Source organism: Lepisosteus platostomus, chromosome 9 (genome assembly GCF_059453375.1).
Source record: "Lepisosteus platostomus isolate fLepPlt1 chromosome 9, fLepPlt1.hap1, whole genome shotgun sequence".
NCBI classification, from domain to species: Eukaryota; Metazoa; Chordata; class Actinopteri; order Semionotiformes; family Lepisosteidae; genus Lepisosteus; species Lepisosteus platostomus.
Window position 1 is genome coordinate 45962012 of NC_142619.1, and position 19485 is coordinate 45981496.

A 19485-nucleotide genomic window follows, 5' to 3' on the forward strand; every position below is an offset into this window, starting at 1 on the left:
ATTTAGAAATTCAACCCATGGGAGACATCTTATTTTTTGGTATTTAAAGTATTATTTTAATATTTTGACATTTTTATTTTCGTATTTAATAGTATTATTTCAACATTCGGTGTTGTCAGTATTATTGAATCTGCGCCTCAATCATACCGATTGGTTTACTTTAAATGCTGTTGTACAACCATGTGACATTGCCCGCGGAGGTCAGGTAAGCCGGCTGTTTTAGTATATTTACTACCTTATAAAATAATTAGGGTTAATGAAGATGTTAAACAGTTAAATATAAATTATGATTATCAAATTATGTGAAATACTGGGAAGGAGGTGAAGCACTCGAGAATGTTTTGGCATTGAATTCTTTGCTTTATCGACTTTGTAACTATACTTTGAGAGTAAAGCGCTTTGCCAAGTGATTTTGCAGGAAATTAAGTGCAGCGTAACAAAATAGAGCATTAAAACACAAAAGACAAACGTTATGAGCTGACATGATGATTTTTTATTTACAAAATGTGGAAAGAGGTGGGATAAGGTTCTTAATAAATCTTATCTAAATATTAGCTGAGGTAAACATTTTATCTGTTTACATCGTCCCTGCCTCGTTTTCAAGGTAAGAAGCAAAAGCAGTTCTTTAGTATTAATGTACTGTGCTTAATGACTGCGGTTCCTCTACTTGTTAATATTAAGTTAATAAGTTAATATTTCTTCTACTACAGTATATCTCGAAATATACTTTTCTAGACTGAATTATCTGTCAAATTAAACTGTATCACATCTAATCTTTTGTTCTTTCATGAAAGGGATTTGTCATTTAACTTTAAATATTATTTTCAAAAATGTAAACCTAGTGATCAGAATTGTGTGCTGGACTTCCCAAAAATCTTATTCAAAAGTCTGAATAAGAAATTATATTATTATTATTATTATTATTATTAAAATGTTAAAGAATGTTTGGTTAAGATGAAATCTGTCGTCAATATAAGAAATCTACAAACTAAAGCATTTTTTTTGTTTTGTAGATATACTGATCTAGACATTACATCAAAAACTACAACATCAAAACTCAAGGATGCACTGCCTTCTGAACTACAGAAGACTAAACCTACCCATTACTTGTGGAAACCTGTTGATATCTGGCTCTAATTATTTAAGATGTCTGGGATCTTCCAGGCCCAACTGTAAGGAAGCTGTATACCAAGTTCAAAGGTCGCTGTCGATGACATTTGGTTCCTGTCATAGGTTAAAATACATGAACTATGGCTTGTTCAAAATTGCCGGACCGATGGATAGGCATAAACTGTGGTGTTCTAGTTTTTCACTTCAAAGACCGTTTTCACAGGGAGCTCCAAACGGCACCTCTCCAAAGTCCACATCCACACCTCGGATCAAATTAAAAACTCGCCTGCTTGTGACTTTGATTTTCGGTGGCAGCATTTTAGCCACCTGGTACTGTGTGCGATCTGAGAAGGAAAAGAAAGAACAGCTGCGGAGAATTGAGCAGCTGAGGAAAGTGGCAATTGGGCAGGGAGACTTCGACCTGGTGGACCACCATGGGAGGCCCAGGACCAAGAAGGACTTCTTGGGTCAGTGGGTTCTCATGTACTTCGGTTTCACTCATTGTCCGGATATCTGCCCCGATGAGCTTGAGAAGATGTCCAGCGTGGTCAGTATTCTGGATGAGCACCAGGAGCTCCCTCGGGTACAGCCCATATTTGTCACAGTGGACCCAGAGAGGGACGACATTAAGGCCATGGCAGGTTACGTGAAAGATTTCCACCCTCGTCTTCTTGGGCTGACAGGGACTCCCGAACAGGTGAAAGCAGCTGGGAAGGCTTACAGAGTGTACTATAGCATGGGCCCAAAGGATGATGACAATGACTACATAGTGGATCACACCATCATCATTTATCTTCTCAATCCAGATGGGCTGTTCCTGGATTATTACAACAGAAGCAAATCTGATAAGCAAATAGCAGAGAGTATCAAAAAGCACATGCAAACGTACGTGAAGTTATTCACTTAGAAACCGAATTCGCAATAATGCTCCGGGAGGGACCTTTGGAATAACACAACCCAGTCAAACCACGGAAAGAAAGGTTTCCAATAGGTTCTATGGGGGAGACAGTTTTGTGCAGTCACAGAGTGACCAAACCACAATGCTCTATTCTTTTCATAAGTGTAAATTGTACTGTTGGTTTTAGTGGGTCAATTTACAGTTTTATCATCACTCCTGTTTATATATATGTTATTTGTGCATTGGTGTACTGTGCTTTTAGCTACTGAAAAGTGATTAGTAAATGTATCAATACAAATAATCGGTATTGTTGTGACATTTACATTTTGTAGCTCAACAGCATCCATCCATCCATTTTCTTAAACCACTTTATCCAGCAGAGGATCACCAACAGGCTCAAGGCAGGATACTGCCTGGGCAGGATGCCAGTCCTTCATAGGGCACACACAAACACAGACTTTTCAAGCTTTTATAAAGTATGTCACTCAAAGTTTCAAAATATGAATAATATGTACAAACATCAACGTACTTTATATGATCATATAATATTTCCAAGTTCATCTTACAACTTGCTGTTAATATGATATTTAAATGTATGCTTTCTGTTAGCACAACATTCATAAATAATCAAGTAATAGGTTTTTTCCATGCTGAAAAAAAGAAGAAAGAGAACCGTGGAGCCTTCTTCAGGTGTGAGCATAATGCCCAGGTGTGGGCATTATTCATAAATAATGCCTAGTTCTTTTAAGAATTTCAACCGTTATATGTCTTCTAAAAAAAATAGAACAGCTTATTTTGCATAAAACAGTGCAAATAAAAAATGAGTTTCTAACTCATACAAAAGAGATAGCACAAGAATTACTAAAGCTTTTCAATCTTATAAGAATCTCCAGAATGCACAGTAACCTATCCAAAAACTATTCCATTGTGAACAAAGATTCCAATCTAAATCCTTAACAATTCCTAATAATCGGGATATTATACTGGCCCAGATATAACATCTTACCAATAATTTTAGTTTAAAAGATTTTCCCCACTTTATAGAAATGTAGACTTACATGTTGAAAGTAAACAGCTCTGAATTCAATGAGCAGTTCTTTTCTGATAGAATTTAAAACCTTAATATAAAATACAAATAAAACTTGTGTAAAGTGCAGAGGTTGTTATGCTGGTAGTTTTTCTCAGCTTGTTCCGTGATTCACTGACTCATCTCTTACAAAGCGCTGATTCAAATTCAAAGAGCTTTATTGGCGTGACCGATGAATGACAAGTGTTTCCAAAGCAGGAAAAATGAATAAACACTTAAAGTAGTAGATATTATCTGAGAGGCTCACTGTTTTTTGGAAAACCAATATCTCGGGTGTTGTCCAGATTGACTTGCAAAGCCCAGGGCTGACATTACCACTTCTGAAGTGCCAGGCTCTTCAGCACCACCTGAGCCAGGTCATCAGCATTAAGCAGAAACTTGGTCTCAGTGTCATGTAGGCCAGAAGCTAACTGTACCACCACCTCTGCTAAGCCATTGATACAGGAATTGAACAGCTACGCTCAGACTGCAGAATTCCCACCCCACACCCCTGAGTGATGTATGCGTGTGACACTTTCTGTATTCCATTTTACTTTGCATAACCCTCAAATTTTGAGTATCTGTAGTCAGAAAGCATCCAACAGTTGTGATGATGATGAATATTATTAGATTCTTTACACTTAGAAAGTGCTTTTCTGGACACTCATCTCAAAGCACTTTACAGATAATGGGGACTCCCTTCCACCACCACCAATGTGCATCCCCCACCTGAATGATGCGAGGGCAGCCATAGTGCACTAGTACATTCACCACACATCAGCTATCAGTGGGGAGGAGAACGGAATGATGAAGCCAGTTCATAAATGGGGATTATTAGGAGGCCATGTGATGCATGCTTTTCACAAGAGGAGGAAAGACAGCAACCATGTGGTCTGATCTAATTCTTTCCCTGCCTCCTTTACAAGTAGAATTTCTCACGTTTTCTTTGTATATTAATGTACATTATTGCATTATTGGGCTTTGCTAGTTGTGGATATCTCTTGTGGAACTCTTAGAGTTGGCAAGGGATTATTGTACTTTGAGGGCTGGTTTTTGAGATACATTTAATATTGTTATCCTTAATAACAATTCTCTAAACATAATCATTTGAAACGGTGTTCAAAGACAGTTGGTTCAAGTCAATATAACAATTTTATTTTTACCCAGTGCTGAAAATGACACTTTTGGAAAGTTGTAATCCCATTGTTAAGTATTTTTTTACAAAAATATTTGGCTCCTACATAAATACATTACATTTTATATACTGTATATAAAAGATAGTAGGGCAGAGAAGCAGAGAAAGGGTACTGCAAAACACTGTGAACCTGATAGATTTGCTTAGTTCCTAACTTACATGAAACCAAATTATACAGACAACGCATCAACATTTTTTACAGCATTAGAACTGATGTCCAAAATCTAACAAACTAACATGAGACAGGATTTCAAATGCTGAAAGAAATTCAGTTGTAACTAATGATACTTATATTTCTAAAAGCAGCTATAACAACTTGATTACGGTCAAAATAACTTAAACCTTTTTCTATTGCATGCTTTCAATTGCATACCATGCTGAAAAATGCAATGCAGTTTAGATAAATGCACATTGTGGGAGTAAAATCAATGATTAAATGTTGCTTTTGCTGTAGCTTTATTTTATATCATGTCATTTCATTTTACAGACAACTAAAAAAAAAGTCAAATTCAGGTGAGCAAAAAGTTTTAGGAAAAGTAGAAATAAAAACCTAGGCTCATGAGAGGTTCACCCAGTACAGCCCCATAGTCCAGATGTCACTGCTTGGTGTCTGGGTTATGTTCTTAGCTGGATGTTGCCAGGATCCCCAAGGGCTATGGGCAGTTGACCAAGAGTCACCAGGGCCTGGTCAGGACTTCCTCAGCCTGCTGCACGGCAGTACCTCCTAGGTGTTGACGTGTGCCTACAAGTTTGCAGCATTGTCAGCGATAGTGGATCCCTCCTCCCATGACACCTGCATGACACTGTGCAGCTGCATTTGCCATGATGAACAGTCCCAATATGTGTCCACGTTGAAGATGTGTACTTAAAGGGCCTGGTTTTCCCCTCCATGGCATACCAGGGTTGGAGAAATAATATTAGGCTGATTAAGTTGGATTCCAAATTGGGAGGCACTAAAATACACAACTGGTGATTCCAAACCTATGAAAATTAGGAAAACCTGAGTTTTTTTTGCTCACAGTCTTGAAAATAAAGTTTCAAAATCATTATGTCGTCTCTGAAATGGAAGGAGCGGTGAATGTTTTAAATCTTTCATGGGCTTGCCGTTTGCTAAGCAGTGTAAGCGCCATTGAATCAAGAGATTCTTCCAGTCCTGTTTTTTCATGTATCTCCACAGTGTAGTCATTGGCCTACAAGGAAAAAAATAATGCATTAGGTATAAAGATAGTAGGTGCAGAATACTAACATTTATTGTACTTTAAAACACAAAAAATGTTATTAGTTCCTACTATATACTCATTTTTTTAAATGGATGCCTCTTGGTACTGTGTATGATTTATCACAACATACATTTGAAATAATGCTAAAAATAAGTTATATCCTAAACAAGGTAATATGAAATGTATGCTTAAGCTCTTGCACAGAAAGTTAATTTTTAGCTTCTCCACGTTTGTAAACAGCTATATTATAGTTTTAAAATAATACATTAACATCAGTTTGGAAAAGCAGCAACATGACTCCTCATAGGCTGAAGAGTGTAAGTACTTACAAGCTGCAGAGATGCCAACATGTACCGGCACACCTCGTATTCCTCTTTCCCTTTCACAATTGAAGCAAATGTGCGCCTCTCTCCAACACTGTCAAAGGCACTTATGATCTTTCCCCCATAGTCATGGATGTCAAATGCTAACCTTTCTTCCTATATAGGAAAGGAAATTGAAAGGCAATCATACCTATCTTTAGATTGCATTTTTAATTAATACCATATGAAACAATTTAATACATAATTATTTGATACTAGATGTGAAAGACCTGTGAATTTAAAACCCATCAGTACAGATTAACAGCAATCCTGTTTTTTGCAATTTTCAATAAAGAACAATTAGAGATAAGATCTTAAACTATAGTAAGAATGAGGGTTGGTATTTCTTTTTCCTTTCTTTGTTCCTGTTCTTTGTTAAGATGTATGGTTTAAAATTAAACCATTTGAGATGTCATTTAAAAAATTACTGTAAATATTTAGGGGTTTACTTGCTATTAATATTTAAATGAAACAGTTCACAATAACATTTGCAAAATTCAATCAAAATTCAGAACAATGAAAAACTACCTGTGCTGTTAGGTGGGGACCCATTTTGTTTTCCCATTCTTTTATCTTTAGAGACAAAGCTGTCTCTTGAGCATACTTCTGTGACTCAGCAATAAATAGTTCCTGCAAAAGACAAATGAATATTATGTGAAACTGATGAGAAACACTCATTTTGGTGTTCTGAAATATTTGGATATTTCAGTGACATACATACCACATGTTTTAGGATCAGATCTTCATAAGATGACCCTTCTCTTTCAGGTGCTGAAAGAAATTAATTATACATTTGAATAGTTTGTCTTCGCTTTATTCATTTCATTTTCAAAAATACTAATGTAATGTTTCATCAGATTACAAGCCAAAAAACATGAGTTCATTTTCTGATAAGAATCTGATATTTTTCATATTAAGCCGACAATTTACAGTCCATTATGAACTGTCTTCAGTGTCACTTCATGTATAATAATGTAACACTCTGGGGTTCACGTGGGTATGTGCCCTCGCCTCTGCCGCCTTGGGTCGGCCCCCCACCGTCGGGGACTCGAACCCAGGCCTCCGGCGTCACTCAACAGGGACCCAGCCACTTGAGCCAAAGGGAAATCTCCTGTCAACCCAACGGCTGCGGTCCCTGCTATTCACAGGGAAGGGCAGTGACGACACCGCGCTGGTAAGCTGGCTCTCACAACAAATGGTGGCCGTATGCGTTACACTAACTTGTCCCTAAATTAAATTTAGGACTTTAAGTGGAATGCCAACAACACTTTAAATAAGAACATGCAGCTTACAGTACTTCATGGGCTCCTGGAAACAGAACCACTGCTTTGCTGATTAACAAGACAGGGGAGCTTAACATAGGCTCGACATAATGGACTGTATATTGTTGTTTATAATATACACATTTTGTTAAATCCTTGCAGATTTGACTGCAAGGATAAATCAACTGATGCATCCTCCAAACCAAATTTTCTTTCCATGTATATTCAGCTGGGGCTTTGGGAGTGACACTGGGTTTCAGTGTCACTTGGGAGTGACAATGGGTATTTATTGTGATCTCTCAAGATAATTTAATACCTCACCCAATTTACGTTGCTTAAACAAAGGGGGATGAATACTTATCAATTACATAATTTTCAGATTTTCATTTTTAACATAATTCTGAAGACATCTAAATACTTTATTTAATTTTAACATAATAGAGAATTACTTCTACAGGTGTGGAAAAAAATCCCATTTAAATATGCTTTAATTTGACTTGGCAACACAGCAGAACGAGAAATAATCAATGGGAGGTGAATACTTTCTGAAGGCACTGTATATTGATATAATAGCACATATTCTGTAATATACATTATTCTCACTGGAACATTACGTATGGCCTTTGATTCATATCAGGACTTTGTCATCAATACATTCATTAATTAATTAAATACAATATGTATAATTATATTTTAATTATATGTATTTAATTACATAGGCAGAATCAGTGTATTTATATATATTATTTTGTGCCCAGTGAATCTGCAGGCTTTGAAATACAGCACACCTATCCGTAACCATTTAAATATGAAAATTACAACATTCAGCTTTTACTTGACTTCAAAACCCTTTGAAAGACAAAGGCATAATCTTTAGCAGTACTGAATAACTACAAGATAACTGGAATAAAAGTGTTGAATTAATGCCTAAAAGTTCATTTTAGTTTTCTACCATTATCACTCTTATATAAGCTCTTTTAATGTTAAAGGTATAAGGACTTTTTGTTGATTAAGACAGATAGGAGGAGGACACAGATAGGAAACATTACATTCTGTTGAAATGCAATAAAACTTGCACCTGTTGCAACCACCTCCAGGTCTTCCGCTCTCTGTGCAGGACAGTCTTCGGCAAAGTCCTCGTGATCCGAAAAATCACCTAAAATGACAAATCTCCAGTTTAAAATCCAGAAGGATGTAGTAGGTTTATTAGGTAAACGTGAAGAAACGTTAAGAAACTGAAGAAAGTTCAGTTTCATCATAATGAAAACAGTTCAGAAATGCATCACAAACATTTTCCTTTGATATTATACAATGCTTAAGAATAAACCTATGAGTACATAAACTCTGAAAGATTATGAAAGGCACACAGCTGAGAAAATTGTTCTTGTGCACTTTTACTCAATGCTCGCTAAGAAATTGAGAAAAAACATGTAAGTCTGCATACATCACTTTTGAATTTGTGAACATCTAAAACATGGGGGTTTGCCAATTCATACTGTATGAATAAACATACTGTATCATGCCATGACTGGTAATGCAGAAAAAGAAAGCTCAGTATGAGTATCTAGAATCTAACCATCATCAAAATGACTACTAACTGCTAAGAAACACCAGTGGTCAACAGTGATCAGATCAACGACCTGTAAAGACTTAAAGGGCTATCACCTTTGAAGGGACTGCTTTCTAACAGCAATCAAAACTGCTACCACAACTGCAAGTATAGGAAACTCACAAACCTAATCACAGTCATAAACCACCAGTATATTACAAGGATTTCAATTAACTGTTTAAGTGTGGGGGTGGATGCACATCATCACAAATAAAGTGTGGTTTCTTGCGATGAACAGTTTCTTGTCTGTTTTGGTAATTTTAGAGCATATATATGTATGCAGATATTTAACGAAGAGGTCTCTAAAGTATTTGCCTCCAAGAACCTTAATCACTCTCTTATTAAAATCACTTTTAGTATGACAATGTCAGGATACATTATAGAATTTAACACACTTTTCTGTAGTGCAGAATTGTATTTTATATTACTTGTAGAAGCAGAAGTCTGTGCCCCTATAAATGTTTATTTTCTTGTTGTTATGCTTCCAAGAAGCAAACAACTATAGTTGCTTGTGTTTGAATCCTGGGCAGCCTAGCAGCTTCATAATGAGGAGCTATACTGGTGGAGACAATCCATAAAATTTGCAATGCATGTTACAGCTCCTGGGTCCACAAGATGGCAGCCTAGACTGCATAATCAAAAACAGTTCAAACACTTCAGCAATGTGTTTCTACAAAGTAATGACTGATCTGTTCTATTTGCCTCATTTGAATACAATTTTGTTCTAGCATTATTACGACTACTCATCTGTTTGGCTGGTACTTTTATCCAAAGTTATTTACATTTGCACCTTTTTATGGATATATGTATTTTACTGCAGAAACCTGAGCAAAAGACCCTGCTCCAGCGTACAACATCAGTGCCCAGCCAGCCACAAACTTCCAGAACAAGCCTGGTCACTTCCCCTCGCTTTTCTTTATGTTCACAAAAATAAGCAGGCAGTGTGCTTGTCTTCATTATCTAATTGACATCTAATATCTAATCTAACTGGTAACCACTTATAAGACTTTTCGTTCAAAAAGTATTTGCACAAAAGGGTCTTTTACAGTCACAGTCAACAAAATGTCTCCTAAGGCATATGGGTATTACCTTCGTTTAAGCCATCATACAGAAAAAAGTTTTTATATCAATAAGATTTACTAACATGCATTTTATTTTTCACATCCTGCAATCTCACAGAAAAAAATAATACAAAGAATAAGGAAACCTTAAGGATTAACCGTTAACCTTTGCCTCTTATCAATATCAGATGTCAAGAGGCATCGTGAAGTAAGACAAAAATGAAGAGAATCCAGGGCTCATGTTGGTGAGAATGACTTACAGTTTTTGCCAAGCAAAGGCTGAATAGCCAAATGTGGGAAATACGCCAAGTACCACTTACCCCCTCCATCATTGTCTAGGTAATCGTCATGTCGAACTTCTTCAGCTTCATTTTGCTCTTCTGCATTTACCAGTTCTTTGTTTTGCAGCTCATTACATTTTTCAAAATATATAGTTCCCTGAAAGAAAAATACTTTTACAACTTTGAAACCCACTGTAAAACAAAAATAATTTAAAAATTAAATTAAAGCTCTGAATTGGAAAATTCATGACAAATGCATACATCACAGATTCTGACACATAAGGCTAAAATTTCAATACCTTCATAATGCAAGTATAATGTATCAGCTTACTGTTTTCCTCTTTAACATTTTTTGTGCTGCTAGCTTTTCTTTCACTTGCTTGCAGTGCAACTCCTCCAAGTCTGTAAAACAAACAATTTAACTGATAATTGTGAAATAATTTATCTTGAACTGTTAACATATTCATTTTTTAATCCGATATTTTAAGACTCTCCTAATCACAAGCATTTGAGAAAACAAAATACTGAAATTATGTTGTACAAAAAAAATGCTCACAAAATATGCAATGTTGTAAAGAAAAAAAAACATTACCTGCAAATGTAGGTCCCTTCTTAATCTTCCGGCCAGAGGATTCAGAAGCTAAAATTACATTAAAAATTACTAAATGAATTCAATTCCATGATCAAAATGCTTTAAAATATTCAGATTTACCATAAGACGCATTAAGATTAAAAAAGGAATAGTACATCTCTTTCAAAAAGGTACAGCTCTATTGTAAAAGGCCACACATTAAAGACTAATACCTGTACATTTTGTACCTGTTTAAGTACAACTCTTCCTAACAAAAAAAACAAACATCCTCCACAGATATATTAAGTAGTAGATAAAAGATAGTCTACTCACACACTCCAGAGAACCACTTCAGGAAATCCAATAGCTTATTAGGAACTTTTCTTTTTCTCTTATTTCCTTCTACTTCCTGAACACGCTGAGGGATTATATAATATCTGCCTGGTGAAAGCAAGAATTAAATATCAAAGTTAATGGGATTTATAGAATGTATTGAAACATATATTGTCTTTTACCTATACTCATCTGCAGTTCACATATACGACACCTCTCATAACACTTATGAGCTTTCTACTTAACGTGGATCATACATACATAACTAGGTTAGTTTTTATCACAAAGCAAAAGATCTTGTCATGTTCAAACAAGTACTGTGCATCAAAAGCAACATATCTCTATTTAAGCACATACTGTATGATTTTAGTTAAAGTATATGGATTTTGGATACTCAAAGCTTTGGTATTATTCCAATTATTCATTCATGATTGACCGTCATAGAATTGAGTGATTTTGGCTACTGAATTAATGCCTAATCATCTCAAAAGTGAGAACAATGCCTGGGCACAAGTGATGAGGTGCTTTAACTTGCTGAATGTCGATCCTGCTGAAAATCAACACAGAAAAACAGTCAAAACAGCAAGAGAGAAATGTTTTTGTTAGGTAGTACATGGGAGCATTGACAACCTGTACAGCTTGTATTGTCTCAAACAGTAGCCACACTTGCTGCTAGCTTGTGCCTCTCACCATAGACTTCTTGTTGATGATAAATATAAGCAACACCGACCTTTCTTTAAGGGCTTGTCTTCAGAGGCTTTGAAAGGATCAAGACTTTTCCAAGGGTCCAGAATTTCCTAAAAATTGTATTGGAGATTGGAGATTTTATTTTTTACTGTATGTTACTATAGATAGTAGAAAAAAGCAAAAATGTCAGAACCATCCCCACGCCTTTGCAGTCATAAATGTGACTAATAATTTGATGCATATTACCAGTACTTTATCCTTCTCGTTTTCAGATGGTACAGGAGGACGTTCCCTTAGCATACGTCTATCACCAGAGAACTTGAAGAACACAGAAAGAATAGCAATTTGAATACAATATATCTTCTATACGTACATGACTGGTTGCCAGACATACTTGGCAACCTTAATAACAGCCATGCTTTTCATCACTGGGAAGAAATAGAGGAAAGAAGAATCATACCTGATGTCGCTCAATGTGTATGTCATGCACTGGTCCAACTTCCACATCCATCTCATTGTCATCTCCTTGTGGACCAAAAGCTTCCCCTGCATCTTCATAGTGGTTTTAATCAGCATCGGAAGAAAATAAAAAAAGGGAAATTTAATTATTGATATATAGGTAGACATGATACCATGACAGAAAATTAAATGCCTGGTCATATTTTAAGCAACAGGACATTTTCTAGAAAGTAAAATAAAAAGTCAGAAAATTTAATTGATATTTAGCATAAGAAATCATCTCACCCTGATTTCAACAGTTTTAGCCAGTTTTAGTAGTATTAGTAGTATTTGTTTTGTTCATCACCCATAACTAGTGAGCAGAACTCAAAATCAAAATCACCAATATCCTGGACGATTGTGTTAATTCAATTTGCCATTGTCGAGCCAGATAAGAGTTTCTGGAGCCAAAAAAGCTTCTGAAGCAATGACACATTCTTTTATAAATGTTTCTTGTGATCGAGCTCAAAGTTTTATGAGGCATGCTGTCCAGTTCCTTTCATGGTATCATGAAAACTGTTCACTGCACATCTAAATTCTTTTTTTAGTGCCTAAATTCTGTCTGTACCGACAGTTCCTTATAATTCTCCAGATTTAATTTACTTTGTAGTGTATGTCTGTGATGGTTTTTCACAAAAAAATTGCTTCTCTACAAATCAGGCAAAAAAGCTTGTTCCATCTCTACAAAAAATTTTTCATCTAAAACATATACAGTACATTTGCATCTACTTCTCCTAGCAGTGTCCTGTAAAAATAAATTGTGTTCACTTATCTTCACGCTAGCTACAACATCAGAGTCCAGTAACTGATAATTAACATTTACCAAACACAACCAATACACAGTACCATCAGTATAACGTAATGTATCACAGCCACGATGTTAAAAAATGACACAAATGTTCAAGTCATTACACATCCACCATATGAACCTTACCTTCTCCAGAGATATTCAGAGCTGGTTCTAAAGCCTCATGGTCACTCACTTCTTGTAGAACCATCCTGTTGACATCCATGGCATCTTCATGTACTACTAGAATCAGAGAGCTGGATTACTGTTATTATATCAATAGGGGCAACAGCAATGTCGATCCATTTCTTGTCATATCGCTGGTTACTTGATTTTATTCGCATACAGTAAAAAAGGACATTGCTGAGGACACACTTCATAACTTTATTAGTTTCTCTTTTGCTTCCAAACTGTTCTTAAAAAGTAAAGCTTTAAAAATAAAAGACTGACCACAATCAAGACTAATATAAGCAAAAACAAATGCGATGTGTTTCAAAAACTCCATGACCTATGACAGAGAGGATGCTGATTCATAATCAAAATCAAAAGCAACAATGCTTGGGCAAAGTATGTAGTCAGATCAAAGATTCAAATGTTTCCTGAATTGCACAGCCCACTCACGTTAGACCCTCTAGACCAGTGGTTCTCAAACTGTGGTACTGCTGGTACGCGGAGCGCCGCCAGCTGGTACGCCATATGATCCATAGAACTTTGTTGTGTGCGCTGAAAAATCGGGACGGTTTTCATATTTTCTATTTTAATACGTGTCGAATACGCAGCCTATGTACTGTACTGCGATACAGTGCGCGCTAATACTTCAGTGGACACAAGAGATACTCTGTAATTCAATACCACTCTATAGGAATGCGTGCTACGGACGAAGTGACCAATTGTATTTAAAAAAGCTACTGTATCTCCAGCAAATAGGGAGGTAGGAGAATGTGCGTGATTTTGGAACAATGCCAATGTTGTAAACACAGGAATGCATAGAAATACGTGCTACTAACGCTTGTAATCTTGTGAGCACAGGATAGCGTGATAGATAACAGAAAAATATTTAAGAACTGTTTAAGAACTGAAGAAAAGTTCATTTGAGAAAAATACACAGAGCGTCTCTGTGTTTCGCTCCCATGCGCATGAAATAAAAACTTAAAATAAATAAGGAAATAAAAACGGAAACGGGGAAAAATGCAAGCTTGCGGATTGCTAAAGCAGGTAAGCTCCACACTATTTTTGAAGAACCTTATTTACCGTTGGCAAAAGAGCGGACACATATTATGTGTGGAGAAAAAGCTGCTAAACAGCTCGACCTACTGCCCCCCAGAAAGACACGGTCATTCATAGAATTATTGAAATGATATCAAAAGTACGCTGATAGAGCGCGTTAAGATGAGCAGATGTTTTTCACTGCAATTAGCTGAGTCTGTAGTCAATTTGGCCAATTCACTCGTTTACGTTAGATACAAGTTTGAGGGTACGTCCCATGAGGACTTTCTGTTATGTAAGCCGCTACCAACAGGAACTACAGGAGAGCACGTATTTCAGCTTCTGAATTAATTTATCGAAGAGAATGGCATCGACTGGATAAAATCTGTCGGAGTTTGTACAGACGGTGCTAGAGCAATGACAAGCCGACATAGCGGTGTAGTTGCACGAATTAGAGAGGTTGCTCCAGAAATTAATGGACGCATTGCAACATTCACCGCGAGAGCTTTGCCATCAAGAAAATGCCTGACGATTTAAAATCTGTTAGACTCTGTAGGGAATTGTATCAAGGCTCGAAAAATGAATTCACATCTGCTTTGCTCGACTAAACAGGCTCACCCCTCTCACTGAAATGGTGCTTTTTTATTATTTTATTTTTATTTGTTGTTGTTACTGTTTTTTTCTGTAAAATGCTTTGAGAAGCCACATTTAAAGGCGCTATATCAAAGTTTATTATTATAATATTTATTATATGTATGTGTGAGTGTGTGCACGCACACTCATGTTGGTCATTGAGAATTTCTGGGGTTCCTATGAGATGATGACTTGTAGGTGGTACTTGGATGCTTTGTTTGGATTAGGGGTGGTACTTGGTCCAAAAAGTTTGAGAACCACTGCTCTAGACAAAATAGCCCATTGATATAGGGTATCCGTATTGATATAGGGTATTTGTATGATCTACATAATGTATGGATGCATCCATGAAGCAAGTTCAATACAAACAATAAGCCCTTTTACATTTTAAAGACTTCCATAGGTTCAAGAGAGTAATTTTACCTGAATTATCTTTGTGGTTTATCTGTAAATTCCATAAAGACTGGGAAGTATCTCCAGCAGCAACCAGCAGGAAGGTCCCATTTCCATGGGGAGTGGAATTATGCATACGAAAATCACTGTAGCTCGCTAGAATCTCACATTTGTTGCTACAAAACATGAATGAAATGTTATTTAAAGACAATGGTTATTTTTAAAACTATCAAATATTTTTTTAAATGTACTGTATATGAAATGTAACCACATCAGAATTTAAATGGCAAAAAATACTACATTTCTAAAGCAGACATAAACTCTACAACAACAAAGATGTAAAACAACGGAGTAATTTGCAGAGAATAAAATAAAAGGTCTGCATTTTCTTTAGCATCCTTTATCTCAGTTCATGATTTCCAGTTATGTACTGTAGCTTACACATGGAGCTTTGCCAGAGGTGATGCGAATTAAAAGCTGGGCCCAGATATGAAAATTCACATATGTTCAATCCTGGATTGGGATTTTAGTACATTAACCTTCAATATATAAACCAGTTTACATTTCTGCTATTGAATAACTTCCACATTAAAATATTTGCAGTCTTCTAATTCAATTGCTATTTTCTTTCTTTCTGGCAAATGGCTGACTGAATGTGTTAATTCTTGTATGTGTTAAGAGCCTTTCTGTTCATCTATATCCTGCACTATACTGTAGCTTCGTTTCTAAGCACTTTATTTGAAATGATACGGTTTTTCAAAGTGAGTTAACGTTTGTATCATTACCATGAATTTGATGCCATGAATCATTAAGACAATAACAGAACACTCAGAGCTCAATTATCCCTTTGGGTGCAATTCAGATGAAAATAGTATTCTAAAGAGCCCTTCAAAGTTGATAACCTGCTCAAATTTTTGAAAAACGATTAGTCTCTACCTGAGGAGATTTATTTTATTTTCTTCGTCTGGTGGACTCAAAGCCAGGGGAGTTAGAGGAGCTATTGTCAATGTCTGAAAATTTGAAATTAAAAAGTAAGTACATGGCAGTAGTGACATACAAAGCTAACAACAGTTATTTGTTTTAAAGCTTCAATGATCTTTACAGTGACTTGAAATATTTTCTGCTATTTTAGACCGCAGTTAATACAATTTTTATGTTCAATACAGTAGGGTCTCAACAAATAATTCTAATTAATACATTTAATAAAAAATAGAGAACTAAATTGACATCAAGCAAAAAGAAAACCAATGAAAGCATATGTACAACTTTCATTTATTGTGTTATTTAATTTTTAAGTGAACAGCTATATTTAGTGTACTTCGTCTTTCTATAAAGGTAATGATCCACTTTTCCTAAAAACATTAAAATGCTATTTAAATATGATCAGCACATCCTAGTTCCTGGAACGAAGGAAGAACAGCTGACAATCAAAGACTTACAACTTACTTTGGAACCAATTTCTTTTCTGAGCTCACAGTTTGTCTTGCTGTTGTCACCAATGTCATCCAAAGAGAGAAGCTAAGAGGGAAGAATGAGACACTAAGTTTACCGTTGCGACTATAATACATAATTTGTAATTATGAAATGCAGTAATATGTATGAACTACAGGTACTCTGGCAAGGCAGTCAGTTACTCTAATGCATGAAAGAGATCACTGAATTAGAAAACAGGTGAGAGAATTAGGCCATAGGATTCAATTGTGATTCCTTCCAAATTTCTAAAATTGCAGCTCCTGAAACCTACAACGGTTATCAACAGATGCTGCTGCCTGTAATGTATATCATTTAGTGATGTTGGAAATATAACCTAAAACATCAGTGTTTTAAAACAAAATCAGAGAAAATGTACGTTTTTTTTAACAGATGTTCCAGAAGGATGACGACAACCATGTTGTCCTTTGCCTCTTTAACTTGTAATCCTCCATGACAATCCTTTCTGAAAAACTGTAAATTCCATAATAAACTCCTATCTCTTAATTGTATTTGTCATTTCGCATTCCTCCTCCACTATGTCACTTTTACAGCTTGCCTAATGACTCATTCTGCATGGGGGTCCTAAATAACTCATCATCCTACTAGGCGGTTGACACTCAACCAAGCAGGTTAAGCCATAGCATCATACGTCCAGCACATCAATATAAACATATATTTGGAAGATGCATTTATCCACAGGGACTTACATTTTCATCCACTTATACAGCTGGGTATTTTGCACGACCAATGCTGTACATTTTTCAAGGGTACAGCAGCAGTGTCTCAACTGGGATTTGAACCTATGACTATACGCTGCTGTACTCAATACTCTAAAACAATGATTCGTGAACAAGTTCAAGTTTATTTATTTCAGCCATTTGTAAGTATACAGAGGAGCGAGATATCGTTTTCCAGGTCTACGGTGCGAACACAGACAAGACAATGCTATAGACAACAACCTACTCAAAAGTAGAGGAATCTGACCTCTCAAACATGTCAAAATAAGTCAGTAACTTTGCATGTAAGTGTGGACATTCCCATTGTTATAAACACATCAAAAATCCTTCTTAGATATTCCATCCACTCCTTCTCCTTTGATGATTAATGAACTTTTGTCACAGAAAGCGGCATTTATAAATTAATAATCTGCTCAGAAATTACCTCCTCTTCATCATTTCTGTATGCAAAAGTGGCATCATTATCTACACCATCCCGTCCAACAGATGGTGCTTGTTTGTCTCGCCTGGGATGAAAGAGAAACAAGATATATGATTTGCCTTAACACTGACATTTAAAAAGATCAACACAGTACTTCAAACAGAGGATACTTCATTAACCTACAATACTTGCCACTGTACTAATAATATAGCTACCTGGAAAAATATTTAACTTCTATCCAAGGGGCAAAACAAAACATTCTAATTGTAAAGACATATTTAAGATCACTTTATTAGCCATATACAATTTCTTGCATTAGGAATTTGATTTTTCACATACCCCAAGCTTTTCTCTGTCTCTGTGTCTGTGTGTCTCATGGAGAGCAAGTTGGGGTATGTGAAAAATCAAATTCAGAGCACAGGGTCAGCCATTGTACAGTGCCCCTGGAGCAGTTGGGGTTAAGGGCTCTGCTCATGAACCCAACGGAGTAGGATTCCTCTGCCGGCTGCAGGATTTGAACCGGCAACCTTCTAGCCACAGGCACAGATCCTTAGCTACAGGGCCACCTCTCTGCCCCAGGGCAAATATAATACATAATGATATGAAAAGAGATTGCAAATTACTGATCTAAAAAAAAACTTTGATTCAGAAGATTTCTTTATTACTTTTTATTTGAAATGAAGTCCAGGGCTCGATACACCAGAGAGTAAAGGTATTCCACCTAAAAACAAGCATAATTAAGAAATAAAGTTTCATTTACTGTACATTTTTTTGTAAAATAGTATTTTTTTCATTAAGAGATAAGAAATATGCAGAATTGATTGTCTACATTAAAAACAAAGAACATAAAATAGACGCTTAGCATTAATTGCAACAGTTATGCTTAACTACTCAAATTTACACTCACCTTTTTACTGTATACACATGCTGACCCCTGAATAAGCAAAGCTGCCTCTGCAAAATTCATTGTTGTTGCACCATCATCAAACGAAATTGGGATCTGATCCAACTATATAACGGAAAAAAACAACATTATCTACAGCACGTCTCTTACGTAACATTCAACTTTTTCACCCTTAGCCATGTATCGGTTAGGATTAATTGAATCTCTATAACATGAGAACCTTTTCAAATAACCGCAAAGTGTAAAAGCATAAGTTAACTGGATTTATGCAAATACAAATGGAACATAAAACTGTTTACATAAAAGAGGAGGACAGTGCATCTGGTGTTAAGGAGCCAACTGTTCCCAGCATTCCATTCAGGTGTTTCTTGAAAAGGGGTATCAGCTCCAGCAACACGGCTGTGGAGCGCCATCATCTTGTGTAAAGAATTGCCTGCTGTTCTTGCTTTTCAATGCACTCTCCCTTAGTTTCCACTTGTGTCCTCAGGCTCACGGTCCAGTGCTGATTCTGAGGAAGTCCACTGAGATGACTTTGTCAATGTCTTTGTAACCTTGTAGCCCTCTCTGTTCAGAGAAGGTTCACTTCCTTAGCCTGTCAGTGCAGGACATTCCTTTGAGGCCAGGAAGGGATCGGGTTGCTCTTCTCTTGACCGACTCTAAAGCAGCTTTGTTGTACCGTGGTGATCAAAATTGTAAACAATACACAAAATGAGGTTTTACTGGCGCATTGCACAATTTCTCCTGCATTCTCCACAATTACATTTTCTTTTAATAGTGT

General features: G+C 36.2%; 2 protein-coding genes across 9 annotated transcripts in view; one reads left to right on the top strand and one right to left on the bottom strand.

Moving 5' to 3' along the window:
* Nucleotides 1-22: 22 nt before the first annotated feature.
* sco2 (synthesis of cytochrome C oxidase 2) lies at nucleotides 23-3328 on the top strand. 3 transcript variants are annotated; one of them, XM_088645237.1, is made up of 3 exons: nucleotides 23-205; nucleotides 1014-2612; nucleotides 2718-3328. In XM_088645237.1, the coding sequence occupies exon 2, from the start codon at nucleotides 1064-1066 to the stop codon at nucleotides 2015-2017; it is 954 nt and encodes a 317-aa protein (XP_088501363.1). In that variant the 5' UTR covers nucleotides 23-205; nucleotides 1014-1063; the 3' UTR covers nucleotides 2018-2612; nucleotides 2718-3328. The 3 variants fall into 3 exon arrangements, with proteins under 3 accessions (XP_088501363.1, XP_088501365.1, XP_088501364.1); XM_088645239.1 differs by lacking the exon at nucleotides 23-205 and adding an exon at nucleotides 213-372; XM_088645238.1 differs by lacking the exon at nucleotides 23-205 and adding an exon at nucleotides 395-604.
* An 879-nt stretch (nucleotides 3329-4207) lies between these two features.
* ncaph2 (non-SMC condensin II complex, subunit H2) overlaps nucleotides 4208-19485 on the bottom strand; it is a 31566-nt gene continuing 16288 nt past the window's right edge. For 5 of the 6 annotated variants that reach the window (XM_088645230.1, XM_088645236.1, XM_088645234.1 and 2 more), the window contains 19 exons: nucleotides 18711-18812; nucleotides 18469-18524; nucleotides 17807-17888; nucleotides 16619-16690; nucleotides 16109-16182; nucleotides 15203-15348; nucleotides 13088-13183; nucleotides 12116-12207; nucleotides 11902-11973; nucleotides 11699-11765; nucleotides 10969-11076; nucleotides 10657-10704; nucleotides 10396-10466; nucleotides 10104-10221; nucleotides 8192-8269; nucleotides 6573-6622; nucleotides 6380-6481; nucleotides 5819-5968; nucleotides 4208-5459 (listed from right to left, as the gene is read on the bottom strand). In XM_088645230.1, the coding sequence (XP_088501356.1) occupies nucleotides 5316-5459; nucleotides 5819-5968; nucleotides 6380-6481; nucleotides 6573-6622; nucleotides 8192-8269; nucleotides 10104-10221; nucleotides 10396-10466; nucleotides 10657-10704; nucleotides 10969-11076; nucleotides 11699-11765; nucleotides 11902-11973; nucleotides 12116-12207; nucleotides 13088-13183; nucleotides 15203-15348; nucleotides 16109-16182; nucleotides 16619-16690; nucleotides 17807-17888; nucleotides 18469-18524; nucleotides 18711-18812 (1728 nt within the window). In that variant the 3' untranslated portion in view covers nucleotides 4208-5315. The remainder of the gene's footprint in view (nucleotides 5460-5818; nucleotides 5969-6379; nucleotides 6482-6572; nucleotides 6623-8191; nucleotides 8270-10103; nucleotides 10222-10395; nucleotides 10467-10656; nucleotides 10705-10968; nucleotides 11077-11698; nucleotides 11766-11901; nucleotides 11974-12115; nucleotides 12208-13087; nucleotides 13184-15202; nucleotides 15349-16108; nucleotides 16183-16618; nucleotides 16691-17806; nucleotides 17889-18468; nucleotides 18525-18710; nucleotides 18813-19485) is intronic. The other variant, XM_088645232.1, reaches the window with a different exon arrangement.